The sequence below is a fragment of the Erpetoichthys calabaricus genome, chromosome 14 (genome assembly GCF_900747795.2).
Source record: "Erpetoichthys calabaricus chromosome 14, fErpCal1.3, whole genome shotgun sequence".
NCBI lineage: Eukaryota > Metazoa > Chordata > Cladistia > Polypteriformes > Polypteridae > Erpetoichthys > Erpetoichthys calabaricus.
The window spans coordinates 31,054,091-31,078,194 of record NC_041407.2 but is presented as its reverse complement, the minus strand read 5'-3'; the positions used below and the strand labels follow the sequence as shown (position 1 = coordinate 31,078,194).

Genomic DNA, 24,104 nt, shown 5'->3' with positions numbered 1-24,104 from the left:
TGTCACATGTAGATAGTAACCAGAGACTCTGACGTCACATTCCAACTTTTAGCACACTGCGCACCCCGACTTTTTGCTGGTACTGCAACTCGCGCACGCGTCGCATTAATTTCTGAGGACCTGCTCAGAGGACGCATCAAATGAACGCTGGGAATGCGTGGCAGCCGTGATGCGGGTGTGTACGCATTCTGAGCGTGAAGTATAAATGAGACCTAAGGTGAATAGAATTGCTAAGTTAGGCTAAATGCCATTCTGTTGCTATAATGTAGATACAGTATATGCAAAGTGCTGCAGTCAGGCAGAAGGAACTTTTAGCATATTAACTGTTACACTGACATACAGAGGACAATATCTGAAAAAGGTATTGGGGTTTATATGGACATTGCCTTCCCATGTTGAAGGTAATGTGCAGAAGTAATTAAAAAGGAATATTTTAGGGTACATTTTAAAAATTATTGATGTATAGTAAATTAAAACATACTACTTTTGGACTGTATAATGGATTAGCGAGACTGCATTTGAATCACTATGTCCACTTATATTTAACACACTATAAAAAATGCATAACTGCTCCAGAAACATTTCAGAGAAAAGCATCCAAATGCATCTCAGTACAAAGGTAGTAAATAACCAAAGATGCAAGAGCCATTGCATTTAAAATAGACCACTTGACATGAAATCTGTTATGGAAATGTACTTGACCACCAGTCGAGCATCTTCTCTGATAATCTGGTTAAGAGTGCAAGCAAAGCACTGAAACAATTTCCACACCTCTTTGACTCATTTACTGTATGGCATTAGAAATTGGAGAATGGCTAAATGAGCAAGCAGCAGCAAAGTTTAAAAAAATGTGTAATGGTTCTTTCTGTGTTTGAAGTGTATGTGAGTTGTTTTTATTTACTTATATTGTTTTGTTTGGCTGCTCTGTAACTTGCCACATAATAATATACTAATCAAATTTCCAGCTGTATTGTGACAGTCTCTGTAGTACAGTGTAGCAGAGATAAAGTATCTGATGTGCTTTCTTTTGTGTTTTCACCTTAGGAAACCAGCAGTATGAGTTATGCAAAAGGTCCAGCATCCTCAGTAAAATACTAGCCTTCTATTGAAGTAAAGCTTCAAGAGATTGTTCCTGAAGTATCGAATCAGCAATGGCTCACAGTGTCCGATTCAGCATTGATCTTCCTGAACCCAAGGAGCCTTCCCGGTAAGTAAAGTGTGTTGTGGTGGAAAAACCCTTTGCTCTCTTCCCATATCTACTACACTTAAAATGTGCTCACGCACGTTGTCACATTTTATAGAATATCATAGGTAAATTGAAAATGTTCTCCCCATCGAAAGCTTGCTGTGTAAGGGGAATTACAGTCCTACACAAGAATTGTATTGTCTCAATTTGTTTGCGCTTTTGCCAGTTTCTGTAATTCGCTCTTTATGCCTTAGCATTCACAGAAAGACAGCACTGAAATATGGAATTATTGGCAAATTAAAGAAAAATTCAGCAGTGAGAAAATTAAGAGTTGAAAAAGAAGTTGTAAAGGAATAAACAGCTATACAATATAAGACTAAAAACTCCATTGTGAATCTTTGGGTGTATGACAACACTAAGAAGGATATTAGGGAAGCTAAAATGTAGTTAGAGAGGAATATAGCAGACTAAGGCAAAAGATGACTCAAAGAGATTGTTTCATTTTTTTTGTAGTAAAACAGTCTAGGAGGAGGTGAAGTGCATCAGGAATAGTAAAGGGGAATTAGAAAATACAGGACAGTAAAATAGGGGATGCTCTAAACTTGGATTTTTCTGAGGTCTTCGCATGCGAGGAAGTGGATAACCTCCCGGCGGTATAAAGGACTTCTACAAAGGTCCTGAGCTATTTGGAAATTGTAAAGGGGGAAGTACTGCTCAGATTAAATAGGCTGAAATCAAACAAATCACCAAGACCAGATAATATTTATCCTCAAGTTATTAAGAAGGTCAGTGAGTACATACAGTATATAAAACCTTGATGCATATGTTTAAAACGTTACTATGCATTTCTTGTGATAATGTGAATGTTTTGCTTATGCCCGTGCTATTATATAGTAAATCATATAAAGTTATTACTGTGCAATTAGATTCAGATAAATACAAGAACAATACAACTGCATGATTTCTTTTTAAGTAAAATTAGATAAGAAAAAATATCGATGCATATTGTATATTGACATTTGGTCCAAAAATATTGTGATTTGAATTTTGAGCTATATCGCCCAGCCCTATGCACATCACAACCTGTTTTACTCTTTTGGATACACAGTCATCACTTGAATAGGCTGTAACTTGTAAGGTATTCCTTCAATGCTCTGTTGGTAAACTCCCTTGACATATTCTTAGTCATGTTTAAAAACCAATTGGTTATTACAGAAACCTTTGTAATTGTGTTAGTGCTGCTAAAACCTGTTGTTCTGTTCACTTGTGTTGTTTTGTAGATTTGGAAAATACCATATGACCATTACCTTTGGCTTGTGTTGTTGGAGTTGCTGAAGGAATATGGGTTAACAGGACTGCTCTTCCATACTATTCATTCTCTATATGAATGCAGTGAGAGCTGTGTCTGAATACTTGGCCTTAAATTGAATTTGTTCACTGTAGGTGTTGGACTGCATCAAGGTTATGATTTGTCACTGTAGGATTGATTCCAGTTTGATCTGATCACACAGTTAATTATCAGTGGTGCCTTTTGGCAATGCCAATAGTTAACTGAATTTTGTATGTCTCCACTATATGTTTCTTACCTTTCTCTGTAGAAGGGAATTTCCATTCATTAGGCTTATGTAAAGGTAACTGAAGCACACTCACTTTAAGAAAGAGAGAGTGGATGGCTTTTCACCCCCTGGAGTAGATTGTCTTCTTCCTGGTCCCCTATAGAGCAGACATTATCAGCATTCTGCCTCCCACAAGAGAGTGTACTGCCTGCTTTTTGGATCCTCAGAGAATGGAGAGGTGAATAAAGCTAGTTGTGAAGGAAGGTGTAACCTTTGGTAATTGGATCCAGGTCACTTCCATTTATAAAATCAGTGCCTGCTTATACGTGTGTTATTTTGCCGCAAGCAACAAATAAATGTCTTTTTGGGCAATTTCTTGTCAGAGGGAGCCTCTGCAAAAATATCAACTCAGCTCTTATTTACAACTTTGTTATCAGATGATGTACAGCAGGGGTAGGCAACGTCGGTCCTGGAGTGCCACAGTATGTGCAGGTTTTTGTTCCAACCCAGTTCCTTAACGAGAACTCAATTATTGCTGATGAAGCACGTATTGCTTAAGTGACATTTTAATGCTTCATTTTAGTGTTCTCGCTTGTTAAGGTTCTCCAACCTTAATTGCTTATTTCAATCTTAAACTGCTGCATTCAGTGTTTTAATTGCTCCTTATTAGCAATAAGATGTAAAACAGGGGTAGGCAATGTCGGTCCTGGTGAGCCACAGTGGCTACAGGTTTTCATTCAACCCAATTGCTTAATTAGAAACCAATCATTGCCAATCTCAGACCTTATTTAATTTCATGGCTTGTTAGTCTGTGCAATGTAAGGCTTTTATATCGTAGATTTTTTTCCTTTCCAAGGATATCATCCAAATGATTTGAAGCCTAAAACAGATCATTTTCAGTCTGTCACATTTTTCTATTAAGTGTTTTATTAAATCAAACTGTGCATGATGAACACACACAGATGTAATTGGAAAAAAGCTAACTGGAGAACTGCTGGCTGCTTTGTCTTTTACATCTTATTGCTAATAAGGAGCAATTAAAACACTGAATGCAGCAGTTTAAGATTGAAATAAGCAATTAAGGTTGGAGAACCTTAACAAGCGAGACCACTAAAATGAAGCATTAAAATGTCACTTAAGCAATATGTGCTTCATCAGCAATAATTGAGTTCTCGTTAAGGAACTGGGTTGGAACAAAAACCTGCACATACTGTGGCACTCCAGGACCGACGTTGCCTACCCCTGATGTACAGTACCGAGCAAACTGTTGGTTTGAGCTATAGTTCAGTTCATTTTGTGCATCACTGTTAAGTCTGCTTTCTTAACAGGCCTTGTGTGCCACTAAAACCTAGTAAAATGGGCAATACCCACTTTGTCCTTCATGACCACTCTTGTTTGTGGTTTTCATGAACAGGATGGCATGGATGTGATTAGCACCTCCAAGTCTGAGGACATGCTTCTTTTCAGATAAAAAGTGGATTGCTGATTTCTGTTGATACTGGAACAACTGCCCTCAGTGGAGGAGTTCAAGTATCTCAGGATCTTTTTCATGAGATCACCAAGTGTTTGGAGCAGTGGCAGCTGTTCTACATCTGCTATACTAGTCTGTGGTGTTGAAGTGAGACAACTGTTGGTTTACAAGTTAATCTACATCCTTGCCCTTATCTGTGGTCATGAGCGGTGGGTAATCACCAAAAGAATCCTGACTACAAGAAGTAGAAATGAGGTTTCTTTGCACGGTGGCTGGGCTGACTCTCCATGACAGAGTGTGAAGCTCAACGATTCAGAGTTAACACACTGCTTTTCTGGATTCAGACGAATCAGTTGAGGTGGTTTCGTAAATTTTTTTTTAGGATACCCTCTAGGCAACCTCCCCTAGAGCTGCTCTAGGCACATCCCACTGGGAGGAGACCCTGTGGCAGACCCAAGGGATGCTGGAGGGATTATGTCTCTCGGCTAGCTTTGGACTGCCCCAGAAAGATCTCAAATCTGTAGCTTGTAACAGGAAAGTTTGGGCTGACCTTGTCCTGCTATTACTGTGACCAACAAAAAGAAGAGCGGTTAAAACATTGAGGTGAGTGGAGTTTTTGTGTAAAGTAAATAATTTTGTGTGTTATATAAATTATGCTTTTAACTGTCAACAACGCCCAGGGGTTTAAGTTGCTTTAAAAAAAAAAAGAACTGAACTTAGCATAATCCTAATGTTTAAGGGTTCTGCTTGCATTTTTCATGTGACACACTGAAGTGAGCATAAAGTTAGAAATTAGATTTCCAATTAAAAAATAACACAATCGGAACTGGCCTCACAAATCTCGACTGGTGCATTTATAGTGTTTACTGATTATACTATTATTATTATTATATTATTATTATTATATCGTGGGCAGGAGGAGGAGTATAGGGACCTAATCAATGACTTTGTTAAATGGTGCGACTCAAACCACCTACACCTGAACACCAGCAAAACCAAGGAGCTGGTGGTGGATTTTAGGAGGCCCAGACCCCTCATGGACCCCGTGATCGTCAGAGGTGACTGTGTGCAGATGGTGCAGACCTATAAATACCTGGGAGTGCAGCTGGATGATAAATTAGACTGGACTGCCAATACTGATGCTCTGTGTAAGAAAGGACAGAGCCGGTTATACTTCCTTAGAAGGCTGGCGTCCTTCAACATCTGCAATAAGATGCTGCAGATGTTCTATCAGACGGTTGTGGCGAGCGCCCTCTTCTACGCGGTGGTGTGCTGGGGAGGCAGCATTAAGAAGAAGGATGCCTCACGCCTGGACAAACTGGTTAGGAAGGCAGGCTCTATTGTTGGCATGGAGCTGGACAGCTTGACATCTGTGGCAGAGCGACGGGCACTCAGCAGGCTCCTATCAATTATGGAAAATCCACTGCATCCACTAAACGGCGTCATCTCTAGACAGAGGAGCAGCCTCAGCTCGCTCGCTCTATCCATCCATCCATCCATCCATCCATCCATCCATCCATCCATCCATCCATCCATCCATCCATCCATCCATCCATCCATCCATCCATCCATCCATCCATCCATCCATCCATCCATCCATCCTCATTTTTGAGGGGCAGCTTAAATCTCTTCACTGGCTAAAGGGAAACTGTCTCTTTGACTGGAGATCTGTAGGATTTTTTGCTTCAGTATGTACAAACAAGATATGCCTTCTGTCTATCTGCATGATGATTTTATCCACATTCTATGCAGCACCCATATCCTGTGTACACCAGACTTTTCTCCATATGATGAAAACGTTGTCCATGATTCCTTCAGCCACCTGATTCAGGAACAGAGTCAAAGCCTGATGGAAGGCAACTTGGATGCCATAGAAATGGAAGAGCTAGATAACAGGCAAGGTGAGTGCTGGTGGGTGGTTTAACACTAGAATTACCAAACCCTACGAAAATACTTGTAATCCTGGCACACCTTAAATCCCAACACACCTCCCCATCAGCATCTTTTTTTGTTGTGAATGTGTTGATCAACACAAGCAGCAAGCAGCCTGCTATCCCATCCCCCCGCCCAACGCTGCAGTTCAATTCACAAAGAAGGTTCTTAGTGCTCAGTGTTTATCTTGGAGTGAAGTGTTGGAGTTGTAGAGGATAAATAATATACATACAAAACAAGTGCGCTTTTATTCAAGAGTATAACTGCAGAAAAAGAACTTGTGTTAGGGTGTGACATTGACATGCACCTAATACGACCGCTTTGGCGGTGTAGCGGTAAGAACTACTTACTCGTAATCAAGACATTCGCGGTTCTATCCCAGATGCCTCTGTTTTGAGTAGTGAGCTGCTCTTATTCTTACAATTATAGAATAAAAACATACATTTGATTTGAGTCTGTAACAGCCAGTGTAAATTTATGGTACTTGTAAAATTTAGCTTTTTTTTTTAATTCAGTTTTATTCTCTCAGTCTCGTTCACGCTCCCACTGATCTGACACTGTTAGTTTTCAAATAAAGACGTGCTATAACAGAGGTGAACTCAGATGAGGATGAGGGTTCTGCATCGGAGAAAGAGAACAGAAGACCTCCCTGCAAAAAACATCCAGTTACACATAAGAACAACGGAGCTGCACCAGGCGTAAAAGGTGAAAGATGGCACCATTTGGATGCAGCAAGAGGTCGGGCGTCATTCTGCCATTCAGTCTACCCCACGTTTCCATCAAAGAAAAAGCAGGGCTAACAGAGCTTGCCAACGTATCGTGCAAAGCCCTGTTTGTTATAATGTTTTGTGATGGTCTTTACATAAAAAACATTTATATATTACTTATATAAAAGCCAGATCGAATGTTATTTACCTTGATTTATTTACTTACCTTCCTACAGTGTAAAGTCACAAGTAGCCTGCAGAGCTTCCTGTTGATTGACACTGGCATGCTGACAAAGTACATGTGTACTGAAGTGACTTTAGCTGCAGGTGGAAGCTCTACATTTTCATGTCTACATTTTGTCAGTTATTACTAAAACATGAGAAACATTTCTGTTTTAACGATGTGTTTAAATAGATTGTTGTAGACACGGAACACACATGAAATGTATGTATTCCAAATGACAATATTTTTTTTACCCGATACAACTCCAGGCACCTCACCTTCTTTGCGAATTGAACTGCAGTGGTGGGTGGGGGGCTGGGATAGCAGGCTGCTTGCTGCTTGTGTTGATCGACACATTTACAACGCAAAAGACGCTGACAGAGGTGCAAAGAGATTTAGGGTGGGGCAGGATTACAAGTTTTTTCATAAGCTTTGGTAATTCTAGTGTTAAGATAAAAACATTTGGCATGCTGTTGATGTCTATTACTGCTAAGGATGTATTGTATTTGTAGTATATGGAAAAGTTTGGGTTCCTTTTTTGAGTTCTTATTAACCAGAATACATATAAAGTAGACATCAACAAAAATAAAAATTATAATAAAGATACATTTTGAAAGTTCAAAGAAGAACAAATGTTTGTGTGTTTGACTGATCTGTTAATTTTCTGTACTTGCTAGATAGCCACACTTTCTTGGCACATTCCACTTCAAGAGACAATGTTGAGGAAGACATTGAAAAGGGTGCCATGGTGATTTGTGACCATTTCTCTGATGCCACTTTAAGAGTTTTGTCATCCATGCCAAGTCGAACCATTGGTGAGTATATGTGTGTATCTGTATATGTGTTTGTGTGTGTAAGTATCTAGCTGTGTAAGCCCGTGCTGTGAAAAGGCCGGGGTTCTAGAAACTATTGAAATAGTCAGAAAAAAAAAATTGAAATATAGAGATGTTAGGTAATTGAAAGGAACTACTCTGGGCGTCTCTCTCCTAGGTTTCCTTGTGCTGACGTGCTTGCCTCGCTTGTCTATTAGCAGCGGGAGGAAAAGTAAAAGGGATACCGTTTTGACAATGTGCTCATGTTGCTTGTGTAAGAGTTTCCCTCTTTTCTTGGCGGTTTTACTTTGGCAACAGAGTCGCTTTCTTCTTCCAACTCGTTAACTTGGGGCAACCTTGCTGGCTCTCTGAGCTTCATGCTGTAGTAGCCTCGCACTTCCGGGTCAGACAAACATTTACACACACTTCCACGCGTAGATGTTTAGTTTTCTGTTTCCTTATATATAGGTTAGGTCCATAAATATTTGGACAGAGACAACTTTTTTCTAATTTTGGTTCTGTACATTACCACAATGAATTTTAAATGAAACAACTCAGATGCAGTTGAAGTGCAGACTTTCAGCTTCAATTCAGTGGGGTGAAAAAAATGATTGCATAAAAATATGAGGCAACCAAATCATTTTTTTTAACACAATCCCTTCATTTCAGGGGCTCAAAAGTAATTGGACAATTGACTCAAAGGCTATTTCATGGGCAGTTGTAGGCAAGTCCATCGTTATGTCATTATCAATTAAGCAGATTAAAGGCCTGGAGTTGATTTGAGGTGAGGTGCTTACATGTGGAAAATTTTGCTGTGAACAGACAACATGCAGTCAAAGGAGCTCTCCATGCAGGTGAAAGAAGCCATCCATAAGCTGCGAAAACAGAAAAAACCCATCTGAGAAATTGCTACAATATTACGAGTGGCAAAAACTACAGTTTGGTACATCCTGAGAAAGCAAGCAAGCACTGGTGAACTCAGCAACGCAAAAAGACCTGGACATCCACGGAAGACAACCATGGTGGATGATCGCAGAATCATTTCCATGCTGAAGAGAAACCCCTTCACAACAGCCAACCAAGTGAACAACACTCTCCAGGGGGTAGGCGTATCGATATCCAAGTCTACCATAAAGAGAAGACTGCATGAAAGTAAATACAGAGAGTGCACTGCAAGGTGCAAGCCACTCATAAGCCTCAAGAATAGAAAGGCTAGATTGGACTTTGCTAAAGAACATCTAAAAAAGCCAGCACAGTTCTGGAAAAACATTCTTTGGACAGATGAAACCAAGATCAACCTCTACCAGAATGATGGCAAGAAAAAAGTATGGAGAAGGTGTGGAACAGCTCATTATCCAAAGCATACCACATCATCTGTAAAACACGGTGGAGGCAGTGCGATGGCTTGGGCGTGCATGGCTGCCAGTGGCACTTGGACACTAGTGTTTATTGATGATGTGACACAGGACAGAAGCAGCTGAAGGAATTCTGAGGTGTTCAGAGACATACTGTCTGCTCATATCCAGCTAAATGCAGTCAAATTGATTGGGCGGCGTTTCATGATACAGATGGACAATGACCCAGAACATACATCCAAAGCAACCCAGGAGTTTATTAAAGCAAAGAAGTGAAAAATTCTGGAATGGCCAAGTCAGTCACCTGATCTTAACCCAATTGAGCCTGCATTTCACTTGTTGAAGACTAAACTTCAGACAGAAAGGCCCACAAACAATCAGCACCTGAAAGCCGCTGCAGTAAAGACCTGGCAGAGCATTAAAAAGGAGACATCTGGTGATGTCCATGAGTTCAAGACTTCAGGCTGTCATTGCCAGCAAAGGGTTTTCAACCAAGTATTACAAATGAACATTTTATTTCCAGTTATTTAATTTGTCCAATTTCTTTTGAGCCCGTGAAATGAAGGGATTGTTTTAAAAAATGCTTTAGTTGCCTCACATTTTTATGTAATTGTTTTGTTCACCCCATTGAATTAAAGCTGAAAGTGTGCACTTCAAACTACATCTGAGTTGTTTCATTTAAAATTCATTGTGGTAATGTACAGAGCCAAAATGAGAAAAAAGTTGTCTCTGTCCAAATATTTATGGACCTAACTGTATGTGTGTGTGTGTGTGTGTGTGTGTATGTATGTGTGTGTGTATATGTGTGTGTATATATATATATATATATATATATATATATATATATATATATATATATATATATATATATATATATATATATAATAATATATACTGTACTGTGGAAAAGTTTTAGGCAGGTGTGAAAAAATGCTGTAAACAAAGAATGCTTTCAGAAATATAAATAATGATTGTTTATTGTTATCAATTTACAAAATGCAAAGTGAGTGAACAAAAGAAAAATCTAAATCAAATCAATATTTGGTGTTAATACTTTTGCCTTCAAACCAGCATCAATTCTTATAGGTACACTTGCACAAAGTCAGGGATTTTGTAGGATTATAGTCAGGTGTATGATCAACCAAATACCAAACAGGTGCTAATGATCATCAATGTCACACGTAGGTTGAAACACAGTCATTAACTGAAACAGAAACAGCTGTGTAGGAGGCTTAAAACTGGGTGAGGAACAGCCAAACTCTGCTACCAAGGTAAGGTTGTGGAAGACAGTTTCATGTCATGGTAAGATTGAGCACAGCAACAAGACACAAGGTAGTTCTACTGCATCAGCAAGGTCTCTCCCAGACAAAGATTTCAAAGCAGAATGGGGTTTCAAGATGTGCTGTTCAAGCTCTTTTGAAGAAGCACAAAGAAACGGGCAACGTTGAGGATCATAGATGCAGTGGTTGGCCAAGGAAACTTAGTGCAGCAGATGAAAGACACATCAAGCTTATTACCCTTCGAAATCGGAAGATGTCCAGCAGTGCCATCAGCAGAAACTGAACTGGCAGAAACCAGTGGGACCCATGTACACCCATCTACTGTGCGGAGAAGTCTGGCCAGAAGTGGTCTTCATGGAAGAGTTGCAGCCAAAAAGCCATACCTCCGATGTGGAAACAAGGCCAAGCGACTCAAGTATGCACAAAAACATAGGAACTGGGGTGCAGACAAATGGCAGCAGGTGCTCTGGACTGATGAGTCAAAATTTGAAATATTTGGCTGTAGCAGAAGGCAGTTTGTTCGTTGAAGGGCTGGAGAGCGGTACAATAATGAGTGTCTGCAGGCAACAGTGAAGCATGGTGGAGGTTCCTTGAACGTTTGGGGCTGCATTTCTGCAAATGGAGTTGGAGATTTGGTCAGGATTAATGGTGTTCTCAATGCTGAGAAATACAGGCAGATACTTATCCATCATGCAATACCATCAGGGAGGAGTATGATTGGCCCCAAATTTATTCTGCAGTAGGACAACGACCCCAAACATACAGCCAAAGTCATAAAGAACTATCTTCAGCGTAAAGAAGAACAAGAAGTCCTGGAAGTGATGGTATGGCCCCCACAGAGCCCTGATCTCAACATCAAGTGTGTCTGAGTTTACATGAAGAGACAGAAGGATGTGAGGAAGCCTACATCCACAGAAGGTCTGTGGTTAGTTCTCCAAGATGTTTGGAACAACCTACCAGCCGAGATCCTTCAAAACCTGTGTGCAAGTGTACCTAGAAGAATTGATGCTGTTTTGAAGGCAAAGGGTGGTCACACCAAATATTGATTTGATTTAGATTTCTCTTTTGTTCATTCACTTCATTTTGTTGATTGATGAAAATAAATGATTAACACTTCCATTTTTGAAAGCATTCTTTGTTTACAGCATTTTTTCACACCTGCCTAAAACTTTTCCACAATTCTGCGTGTGTGTGTGTGTGTGTGTGTGTGTGTGTGTGTGTGTGTGTGTGTGTGTGGGGGTGTGCATGTGCATGTGTGTGTGTATATATATTATATATATATTGTGGAACACGGCCTGGACACAGACAGGCAGACATCGTATAATCACCCAACACACGTTTATTATAACTAATATTTACACAAGGTGCAGCACACAACCCCAAAACTCCCCCAAAGTCCAGGCCTCTATCAACGATGCCTCGCTCTCTTCAGGCCGCCTTCTTTCCTCTCTTCCCGAGCTCCATCCTCCTCCACTCCCGACTCAAGCCACTGAACGGAGGGAGGCGGCCCCTTTTGTAATCACCCGGATGTGCTCCAGGTGCCTCCCAATAATCTTCCGCCGGCACTCCCCAGTGTGGCGGAAGTACCGGCTGCGCACCCGGAAGCACTCCAGGTGTCCCTGGTCGTCTCCCCCCAGCACTTCCGGGTGTGGCGGAAGTGCTGAGGACCAGGGCTCTCTTTGCATCGAGCCGCCCTCTGGCAGTGACCATGGGCCCCTATAGAGTTGAGCTTCCAAGCTCCGTTCCCGTGGACCCCAAAGCCACCAGGGCGGTCGCCCCCTCTTGATCTGGAAGAGGCGTCCCCAATTATGTTAACAAAGCAGATTTTTAATATTTTGAGTACAACTTACAAGTAATATTCACTTTATCCTGTTTAAGTGTAGATTTTGCACTTTTTCATCACAGGTCGCTGCCGAGGTGCAATAATATCTCAGTATTGCAACCGCACCTTAAAGTTACGCCGGAGACGCAGTCGTCCCTCCATCAACGGCATGGCCAGATGTTCGCGGCCCAGTATCCGTCCATATGGAGTTGAAAAGGACCCAGAGGGGCAAGATGAGGAGGGTGAGTTTGTCTTTATTACTTCTGACAACTGTGAGGACATTTCTTATCTTTTCTAGAAATGTTGAAGATTCCTAATTTCTTTCTGGAAGCATTTGCAAAGACAAACATATACAGGCAAGATGTGAGCAGAGAGAAAAAGTCAATCACTTATGTTTGTTCCTACCTTTAGGCTTAACATTTTGAACTTTAATCTGTGGTTTAAGTTGAAGTTATGGGTTTGCAGAGTTGGTTTGGTTGGCTAATACAGCATTTTAGTTCTAATATGACTAAAGGGAAAATATATCAAAAATTTGCACTAAAGGGAAATATATCAAATGGATGTTTTTCATAAATCAGATTCATATAAAAATGCTAACCAAAAGACACAGAGCAAAAAGTGACTTGTATTAATACAAATTTCTTATTTAGAAGTACATTTGGTAGCACATTGGTTATTGTTGCTGCTGTCATATGAATTATATGCCCAGTCATTGTTGATATGGAGTTTCTGTGTTCTCTGTGTCTGCATGGGATTTTTCTCGGGGCACTTGAGTGTTCCATCCCCATTCCCAAAGACATTTTTGTTATGTTGATGGGTGATTCCTAAATGTCCTGTATGTGAGAGTGAGCATAGAGTTGTGTATGATAGGCAGGAACCCTATCTAGTGGTGTTTTTTGACTTGGTGCCCCATTGTTCTGAATTGGATTATGTGGGTTTGTTATGTAGAATTTTGTGCTGTATTATTTGTAACAATTTTATACTGACCATTCTGTCCTGTTAATAATACAATTTTTGCAATCTCCTCCCCCAAAGAAAAAAGAAATCTTCTTATAAACAATTTGCGAAATCTGCCAATAAATGACAGGAACCACATGTTGCGGACAATTCCACTGAGCCTAACAGAGAAAAGAAGCCTTCGGTAAGTGATTAGCTTTCACTGTTTACCAGCATTGTTTTTGAAATTCAATTCTTGTGTCATAAATTCCCACTGGCATGCATTTTATTTTCTAAGATATTTTATAAAGACTGTCTATTTGTGTCATATATTTAAGGGGTATACTGTCTTTATTATAATAATGTTTACAGGTGATTTTTCTGAACAAGCAAAGGTTGGAACCTTCAGATAATTTAGTAAAACTCATAAGTCAAATGCTCAACTACTCATAAGTTTGCATTAGGGAGCTACAGGATCTGGCCTAGATGTTTTAGACAATATCTATCCATCCATAATATCCTTCTATTCTGGGTCTGGGTTGTGGGGACAGCTTTCTAAGCAATGATGCCCAGACATTCTCTTTCCCCATCACCTCCTCCAGGGGGATACTGAGGTGTTCCCAGGCCAGCTGAGAAAGGTAATCTCTGCAGTATGTCCTGGGTCTGCTCTGAGTTCTCCCCAAGTTGGACATGCTGTGGGTAGGTATCCAGGATGCATCCTAATCAGGTGCCCAACCAACCTCAACTGTCTCTTTTCGATAAAGGAGGAGCAGCAGCTCTACCTTGAGCTCCTTCTGAATGTCTGCACTTCTCATCCTATCTCTAAAGCTGGGCCCGGACACTCTAAGAAGAAAACTAATTTCTGCTGCTCGCATCCGCTATCTGGTTCTTTCAGTCACAACCATAGCTCCTGACCATAAGTGACGGTAGGAACGTAGATCAGCTCATAAATCAAGAGCTTTGCCTTTTACCTCTCCTCCCTCTTCACCATGACAGAGCAGAACACATCTGCATGTCTGTGGTACTGCTTTGATCTACCTATCGATTCTCAATATGCTTAAATAGGCGGAGTGGTGGCTCTGAGGCTAGGGACCTGCACTGGCAATCGGAAAGTTGCCGGTTCGAATCCCATAAATGCCAGTAAGGACTCTGCTCTGTTGGGCCCTTGAGCAAGGCCCGTAACCTGCAATTGCTGACCGCTTTGAGTAGTCAGAACAGCGCTATATAAATGCAAAGAATTATTATTAAATGCCCCCCACTTTAGGCAGCACCTCATCCTCAACCAGGAGAGGGCATTTTACCTTGTTCTGTCTGAAAACCATGACATTGGACTTGGAGGTGCTGATCCTCATCCTGGCCGATTCACACTTGGCTGCAAACTTCCCCAGTGTTTGTCTAAGGTCACAGTCCAATGAAGCAATCAGGACCACAGCATCCGAGGTAGGCAGAGGTGCGATCCTAAGGTCACTGAACTGGATACCCTCCATTCTTTGGCTAGGCCTAGAAATTCTGTCCTTAAAGGTATAAATAGAATTACTGACAAAGGGATGCACTGGTGGAATCCCACACCCACCTGGAATAAGTCTGACTTACTGCTGGCAATGCGAACCAAGCTTTCACTCTGGGTCAGAGATTGAATAGCTTGCAACAACTGGCCCGGTACCCCATACTCCTGAAGCACCACCCACAGGACACATCAAGGAATACAGATGTATGCCTTTTCAAAGTCCACAAAGCAAGTGTAGACTGGTTCTTCATACTCATATGAACCCTCTAGAATCCTTATGTGGATAAAAAGATGATCCAGTGTTCTGCAACCAAGACTAAATCCGCATTGTTCGTTCTGAATCTAATGCTCAGTCAACATCTGGATCCTTCTCAGGGAGGCTGAGGAGGGTGATCCCTCTAAAGTTGCAACACACCATCTAGTCCTCTTTCTTAGACGGGGACCACCACTCCAGTTTTGCATTCCAGTGTTCCTGACATCCACACAGTATGGAAGGAGTATGCCAAGCTAACATCCAGACACTGCCACCCAATCCGCAATACACCAGACCGTTACGGTTTTTAGACACTGGCAGTATTTTAGCCTGCTGTTCATTGCTTTGTTGGATAATAAAATGTTAATTTTACGTATGCTTTATGCTGTAAAGACTGCATATGTCTGACAGTATTCTTCACCAAATGATTTAATTTTAATTTCTCTTTTTTAAATTTGGCCTGTTGTGGTTTGAAAATTATTATTTTTTATTTCCTGTTAAGTATGCGTCACAACAGTGGTTCATTTCTTTCTTTCTCTCTCTTTCTCATTTTTCATCTCCCCTAAGAGCTGTTGGCTATGGTACCACAGATATTACCTTATTTAAGTATCCCTCTTTCAGATACCAAGGTGACTTCACCTTTAGTCTGTAAGCACATTCACAGTCACAACTCCCAAACCTCTTTTACTTTGAATGCCTGTATACTTATAATGAGTGCACCTTTCATAATACCCGATATGACACATTATTGACAGAGTTTATATTCTCTTATTATAAAACTATTAAGCTGTTGTATTTGATCTACACATAAGCAATACAATTCTTACAAACTCTAGTAGTTTTACAAACTCAAAATTTTACATTTAATCAACAAGATCAGTTAAATGTTTGAAAATACTGAAAGGAAGCAAAGGACATCCAAATGCAGAAGGTGGAATAGAGTCTACTCTTGGTGGTGGTTATGTTATCAAAATTGCTTCTCTCTGTCTAGCCTATAGCAACGTCTTCACAAAGTGTGTGTCTGTTCTTACTCCTTAAAAGTTTACTGAATTGTGCTAAATGTACTTGTTCTCAGGAAAAAGAGAAGCTTACAAGATGGATAGAACTTTATAGATACAACTTTATTTGTCCCCAGGAGAAAATTTTTCTCTTTACAGAAGCTCTTTACATAAATAAATAAATACATAATAAATAAATACATATACACTTGCACACTTTGAGCTGAACACATACCAGAATGAGTATAAAGGAAAGAAAAGTTCTGACTTGGCTGTCACAGTGAGGAAATATGCAGATTTATTGTCGTGGGTGTAAAGGAGCACCAGTACGGTTTCTTAAAAAACTTCTGCTGAAGAATTTATTGGCCGAAAGTTGTTAGTGTGTCGGAGAGGGGATGTGCAGCATTGTTCAAAATTACACTCAGTTTTGTTTTAATTTTCTCCTTCGCTACTACATCCAGGTGTGTGTTTTATAAGTAGTTTGTCCTATAATTGAGCTTGCCCTTTTTATTAGCTTTTTGATTTGCTAGGTCTCCCTTGACGTAATTTTATCAGCCCAGCACACCACAGTGTTGAAACATGCACTGGCCATCACAAAGTTATAGAAGATGTGAAGGATGTCACTTCCCACAGTAAAGGAATGCAGTCTCATAAGGAAAAAGAGCCAACTAAAGTCAATAGACATTTCCTTGGTTTTGCTGGTGTTAAGTTGCAAGCAATTCTCATTGCACCAAGAAACAAACTTCTCTGCTTGACTCTTATACCCTGTCTCATCCCCTTTATCAATACATCATATTCATAATTTTTAGTCTTTGCTTCTGTTATACCGGGTTTACACTGTGCCATTTTTTTTTTTTAAATCATGAGTGACTACTCACAATGTACGATAACAAGCAGTTGTATATATGTGCTCCAACTATACAAACATATTCATTCCGATGGTCATGCCATGATATTGGTGCTCAGGCTATATTCGTGCATGGCTCCAATGGATAGTTTTTTCCATTCAAAGAAACATGATGACCACAGGCTTATCAAAATGTCAACAAAGAATGGAGCTGCATTCCTGAATCTTGCCATACTGTGCTTTGAAAGTGCAAAGAAAACAACACATGGATGGCCGAGGCACAGACAATATGGTCTGTCTTTTTACAGAGAGAATTAGAGGTATGTATGTAGGTCTATGTAATTTACTGTTGTGTGTGTTTATTTTCTTTCCCTTGAAGGGCATTTTTATGCATTTGGGATGTTTTAAAAAAAATTGTTTTGTACTTTTAAAGCCAATGCCTGAAATTCTGCCTCTTGAGTTTGGGCTCTGCCTGCCTGGGGTGAGGCTTATTTTCAGACATACAAGTGAGTTTCTCTTCTGTCCTTTTTCATTTTGTGGTCTACACCCCCTTTCACCATCCTTTGTACTGAAATTATATCAGAAGTAAAGTTTCCAACACCTATATTCTCCGTGTGATAATTAACCCCGGGGCGGCACGGTGGCACAGTGGGTAGCGCTGCTGCCTCGCAGTTGGGAGACCTGGGGACTTGGGTTCACTTTCCAGGTCCTCCCTGCGTGGAGTTTGCATGTTCTCCCCGTGTCTGCGTGGGTTTCCTCCGGGCGCTCCGGTTTCCTCCCACAGTCCAAAGACATGCAGGTTAGGTGGATTGGCGATTCTAAATTGGCCCTAGTGTGTGCTTGGTGTGTGGGTGTGTTTGTGTGTGTCCTGCGGTGGGTTGGCACCCTGCCCGGGATTGGTTCCTGCCTTGTGCCCTGTGTTGGCTGGGATTGGCTCCAGCAGACCCCCGTGACCCTGTGTTTGGATTCAGCGAGTTGGAAAATGGGTGGATGGATAATTAACCCCGAGTTGCTTACTCATTCATACAGGTGACCAAAACTAACTTGCAATTTAACTATGCTGACTTAACATAGTTACACCTGATTGTAGTCAGCCCTCACAAGATATTGACCCCTGCCATGAGAGTGAAGTAGCCATCACAAGGGATATCACAAGAACCAGTTTTTCAGTTCCCACTTGGTACCAAAGTTCCAAAAATATAATAGTACTAGCCTTTCTTTCACAGTATCGGTAGTACCAAAAAATTCAGTACCATACTTATTCTTGATTGTGTAATTACATGCAGATTAATTAGTTTGGGCTAAACAATAATATAGGAGAAAATTGTGAGTGAAATTTAATATGGAAATGGCTCATAATGGTAATGATGCAGCATCACATCAGCACATCAATTAAAAGAGCAGAATTCATGTCTGTAATTGCTTTGAGTTTGAGGCAGAATAATTTCAGTGCATGATTTCAGGAATCACACCAAAAAAAAAATCCATATGCACACACTGGTTCTCGTTATTGTCTTGATAAATGCACAGAGACTTCACTTTCCTTCTCTCATTGTAATTAGCACATCTGTGCATTTTCTAACTTCATTTGTTAATACCAAATTGGTAATTATTTAGTGTTTCAATGCTTTGAAGAACAATGGACATCAATATTGATTTCGGGTTACAAACTTTTTCTGTATTTTAACTACATCCTTTGGTTTACATCTTGACTGTGTTCACTAAGTGATTTAGTGTTTTTTCTTGCTATGCTCCTTAACTACGATTTTGGGGTCTTAGTCTAAACTTGTTTTCCTTGACTCCAGCTATCCTGGTTTTGACCTTGGCCAGTTTATATTGCTATAATTTATATTACTATATTATTACTATATTATTATCTCCTTATTCCTTTCTCATTTCAGAATGCTTCAATTTAGTGCAGTCAGTGCAATGGGGATTGAAAGTTTAAAATCTCTTAAATTTACCCACTAAAACAAATTACAATGTGTTTGGAATTGTTCAGCTGTGAATGTGCATGCGTGCATGCTTGTGTGTTAAGAAGCTCAAGGAGAGGAGAGGCTAAATGTGTGCTCTCATAGTCTGTATGGGGTGGATGGGGCAGGGTTCTAGGTGGGTTCCATTTATTTCATAGTTTTAGCAAAAACACTTTGCGAATGTCAAATGGCATAGAGATAATCCATTTAATAATTCAAAGAGATCTTCATACTGCATAAAGTCATTAAAGGTCTCTGTTGTCAACTGACCATAGTTCAACAATTAATTAATGCTCATTTCTAAACCTCTTTGTTTCCTGTCTGTGTCCTTCATGTGTCCTCATTATGTTTTTAGTGATTTGTAAAGTTTGTTTTTGTACCTAGCTGTGAACTTGTTACAGTCCTCTGCCCCTACACTCACTGAAGAGCACTATACAATAATACATGGAATTGATTTGAAAACTGGAGTAAAGAGAATGTAATTTTATTGTGTATGTTTTCATAGAACATTTAACTGCAGTATTGCTAACATCTCTTTACATTGTTTATTGTTTAACTTGTAATGTGTCTTGAAGGGCACAATTTAAAAAATTGTATTATTACTAGTGTGTTTATTGCCAAAATTTAATTTCAATTTTTTGCTATGTGGATTTAAGCCTGAAAACACTTGTTATGCTCAAAAACTGCAATATAATAACAGTTTAAAAAGCAATAACAGTCTAAACAGTGGAAAAAGTTTTTTTTTTTTTTTTGCTTTTTTGTTTTGCTCCATCCGTTGACTTTACAAGTGGATGTACAGTAATCCCTCCTCCATCGCGGGGGTTGCGTTCCAGAGCCACCCGTGAAATAAGAAAATCCGCGAAGTAGAAACCATATGTTTATATGGTTATTTTTATATTGTCATGCTTGGGTCACAGATTTGCGCAGAAACACAGGAGGTTGTAGAGAGACAGGAACGTTATTCAAACACTGCAAACAAACATTTCTGTCTTTTTCAAAAGTTTAAACTGTGCTCCATGACAAGACAGAGATGACAGTTCAGTCTCACAATTAAAAGAATGCAAACATATCTTCCTCTTCAAAGGAGCAAACAGATCAATAGGGCTGTTTGGCTTGTAAGTATGCGAAGCACCGCGGCACAAAGCTGTTGAAGGCGGCAGCTCACACCCCCTCCGTCAGGAGCAGAGAGAGAGAGAGTTAGAGAGAGATAGAGAGAGACAGATAAAAAAAATCAATACGTGCCCTTTGAGCTTTTAAGTATGCGAAGCACCCTGCAGCATGCTTAAAAGCTGCACACAGAAGGTAGCAACGTGAAGATAATCTTTCAGCATTTTTAGACAAGCGTCTGTATCGTCTAGGTGTGCGAACAGCCCCCCCTGCTCACACCCCCTACGTCAGGATCACAGATAGTCAGCGCAAGAGAGAGAGAAAGAAAAGTAAGTTGGGTAGCTTCTCAGCCATCTGCCAATAGCGTCCCTTGTATGAAATCAACTGGGCAAACCAACTGAGGAAGCATGTACCAGAAATTAAAAGACCCATTGTCCGCAGAAACCCGCGAAGCAGCAAAAAATCCGCGATATATATTTAAATATGCTTACATATAAAATCCGCGATGGAGTGAAGCCGCGAAAGGCGAAGCGCGATATAGCGAGGGATTACTGTATATGGTACACTGTATTAATCCCTGAGGGGAAATTGTCATTTAGTGAAAATAACTGAAGCCCTGCATTCTTGTGCAATTTGCAGCAGCCCACACACAGAGAAATGACTCGTACTTTCTCTACACATTTTGAATGGTTGGGTCTATGTATATATAATTGTAAAAGGTGACACAGACTGACACGGAGGCACGTGTAAAATCAACAAAAAATTTTTTCTTCAGCTGAGGGCCACGTCTTTCCTGTGTCCGTTAGCCCTAACACAGTCCCAAGCACACCAAAATAATGCACACACTATAACACTCTCTTCTTCCTCGACCACTCCTCCCAGGCAACCTCGTCCTCCTCCTCCCGACTCTGGCTCCCGAGTGGTGGTCACTGGCTCCTTTTATTAGGCACCCGGAAGTGCTCCAGGTGCTTGATTGCCGAGTCCTGGCTGCACTTCTGGGTGTGGCGAAAACACTGCCCACAAGGGCCCAGCAGCTCCTGCTGCAGCACCCCCTGGTGGCACCTACAGAACCCAACAGGGCTGCACCAAACTCCAACTCTCATGAAGCCCTGTGGGAGTCCGAGGCACCACTGCAACCCAGGGAGGCTGCCATCTAGCGTTCAGGGGGAGGTATTGGGTCTCCCATGCTTGCTCCCCTGGAACAAATGCTGAAAAAAATGCAAGCATTTGCATATAAAAACAAACCATTTTTTTAAGGCTTAGTTTGTGGTAGCTTTTGTTCTTCGTTTTGAAAGCATTATATAAATCAAAGAATAATTGATTTTTACTAGTCTTATTTATTTTTCAGATACATGGCTTTCAAGAACAAGAATGACAGTGGGTATTCTTTGAAACAGCTGCCTTGTTGCAGTCAGCTTAAGTACAACTTAATTATTGTAAGTATTAGAAATTCACAGGGGAATGTATCGTAGATATTGTATTGAGTGTTTTCCCTAATCACCTTTGCATAAGGGCAGTGGAGGAGGTTTTGCTGTTGTGCCTGTAGGATCAGATCTGCATTAAAGGGATGGATAGATAGAACTTTATTTGTCCCCAGGGGGAAATTTGGCTTTTTACAGAAGCTGTTTAAATATATATACTATAATTAATATATATATATATATATATATATATATATATATATATATATATATATATATAATACGCACAAGGTGAGACACAAAAATAACTGGATTGGAAAAAAATATTTATTGATGAATTACACAGCATTCTAAACATTGTCACCTTCTATATACTCCCCCTTCCGCTCCATATGTATCTTTCATTGATTGAAACAGTGCTGGAAGTCTTCATACTTGAGGCTCTTCAACAGGCTTGCCGTTTTTGTCTTCACTTCATTCATTGAAGAAAAATGTGTTCCCTTCAGGTCACTTTTGATTTTCAGAAAAAAGTAAGAATAACAGGGAGCTAAATCAGGCGAATAGGGAGGATAATTAAGGACAGGAATGTTTTTGTCAGTCAAAAACGGCTTTATTTCACCCAACATTATCGCGGCAACACGTGTAGCGATCATTGTGCAAATACTGGCTGGGCTATTCACAGGATATACCTAGGTGGTTTGATAGGGCATGTAGGAGGGGATATAGTATTTTTGTGTCTCACCTAATCTGTGTATGTGTATATATACTGTATATATAATATATATATCAGGGGTGTCGAACTCCAGGCCTAGAGGGTCGCAGTGGCTACAGGTTTTCATTCTAACCCTTTTCCTAATCAGTGAGCAGTTTTCACTGCTAATTAACTCCTTTTCCCTTCATTTCAATAGCCGTGTTTTTAAGGATTCAGTCCTCTGAATTGATTTGTTTCTTCATTAAATGGCAGCCAAACAGAAATGAGACATGAAATGAGCCAACAGATGACCAGCTAAACTGGGATTTCAAACTCCAACCAATTTCACTCCAAACAGTTTCTTAATGAGAAGCTGATTCTTGCTTTTAATTAAGCCTGTTATTTAATTCAATGGCTTGTTGCTGCTTTCATTCTGCCACAGCAGATATTTCCAAATTTGTCGATTTTTTTCCATTTTTCTAAGAATACCATCAAAATGTTATGGTGACCTGAGAGATCAACCTTACTGAGACCTTCACCTTTCTTTATTTTCAGATATTGTGTGATGGGCACAGGTGAGCTGGTCATGTGGTGGCTTGTTTGGCTACTAATTAAGGAGAGACAATTAAGGGGCCTGACTCAAGTTAATTAAAACTAAAGCAAAAGAAGTTAATTAGCAGTAAAAACGGCTCACTAATGAAGATGGTTAGAATGAAAACATGCAGCCATTGCGGCCCTCGAGGACTGGAGTTCGACACCTGTGATATATATCCCTTAAAGATAGGGTGAGAAGCTCAGTCATCCGGGAGGAGCTCAGAGTAGAGCCGCTGCTCCTCCACATTGAGAGGAGTCAGATGAGGTGCCTCGGGCATCTGATCAGGATGCCTCCTGGACGCCTCCCTGGTGAGGTGTTCCGGGCACGTCTAACCGGGAGGAGGCCCCAGGGAAGACCCAGGACACGCTGGAGGGACTATGTCTCTCGGCTGGCCTGGGAACACCTTGGGATTCTCCCGGAAGAGCTAGAAGAAGTGGCCGGGGAGAGGGAAGTCTGGGCATCTCTGCTCAAGCTGCTGCCCCCGTGACCCGACCTCGGATAAGTGGAAGAGGATGGATGGATGGATATATATATGTTATAAAAGGAAATTATCTCCTAGAAAGTCTCATCCCAGGATTTCAACTCCCATGAGAGATCTCAGGTCCCGTGAGATGAGACTTTTTGCCAAGAGATTTTGACAAGTTCCACTCTCCTCTCAAACATTTGCAACCACGCCCACGGTCTAATCACTTCTCATTCGTGTGAATGCTATTGTCAGACACAGTTCCTGCACTATCCACTCCAAGCGGGGTTGGAAATAAAAGACAAAGAGTAGAAGACAAAGTAGAATGACGTAAAGAGGTTCAAAAACATTGGTGTGATACACATGCAGAGCAGGTTAGAGATTATGAAAGTGCTAAACTTCGGAAGACTCAAAAAATTGATAGTAAAGATCGCATTAGCGGTAACAAATGGAAATTTATTACTCGGTGAAATAACTGAACAGTGAAAAAAGATCGAATGTATGGACATAGGTGATATGACAGAAGTATGTAGATATTGTTTGGCTAAGTCAGAGACTTGTAGATCGCCTAATTTGTGTTGCCGTTTTATTATTATTATTATTTTGAACTATCGATAGAGATCAGTGATCTTCTTGTTACAGCACTTTTCGATGTGCTTTTGCTAGAAGGAAAGTTAGCTTTGTTGATTTGACCTCGATTCCCTGGGCGTGCATGAGTAGCAAAAAGCAATTAGCTTTTAAAATGGCATGTGGAGAGATACCAAAGTGAATGCTCAAAGCAAAATAATCTGTGGATGACTTTTTTCGTGTTATCGTTGAATCGGACTCTGATTTGTTGGACTGCGATTTTTGATGCAAGTGATCTGTAGATTGAAAACGATAGTGAGGTAACGGCATCAGCCGATCGTGGTGCTGAACACGTTCGTGTAACTGATGCACCTATGGCAATGTTCGCCTGGGAGGACAGAC

At 40.5% G+C, this 24,104-nt stretch overlaps 1 protein-coding gene across 3 annotated transcripts in view; it reads left to right on the top strand.

Annotated features, from left to right (window-relative positions):
• tmc6b (transmembrane channel-like 6b) overlaps positions 1 to 24,104 on the top strand; it is a 132,411-nt gene that overhangs the window by 30,211 nt on the left and 78,096 nt on the right. For all 3 annotated transcript variants that reach the window (XM_028819176.2, XM_051936238.1, XM_028819177.2), the window contains exons 2-7: positions 1,045 to 1,207; positions 5,966 to 6,114; positions 7,753 to 7,890; positions 12,428 to 12,586; positions 13,380 to 13,485; positions 21,314 to 21,401. In XM_028819176.2, coding sequence (XP_028675009.2) covers positions 1,152 to 1,207; positions 5,966 to 6,114; positions 7,753 to 7,890; positions 12,428 to 12,586; positions 13,380 to 13,485; positions 21,314 to 21,401 — 696 coding nt within the window. In that variant the 5' untranslated portion in view covers positions 1,045 to 1,151. The remainder of the gene's footprint in view (positions 1 to 1,044; positions 1,208 to 5,965; positions 6,115 to 7,752; positions 7,891 to 12,427; positions 12,587 to 13,379; positions 13,486 to 21,313; positions 21,402 to 24,104) is intronic.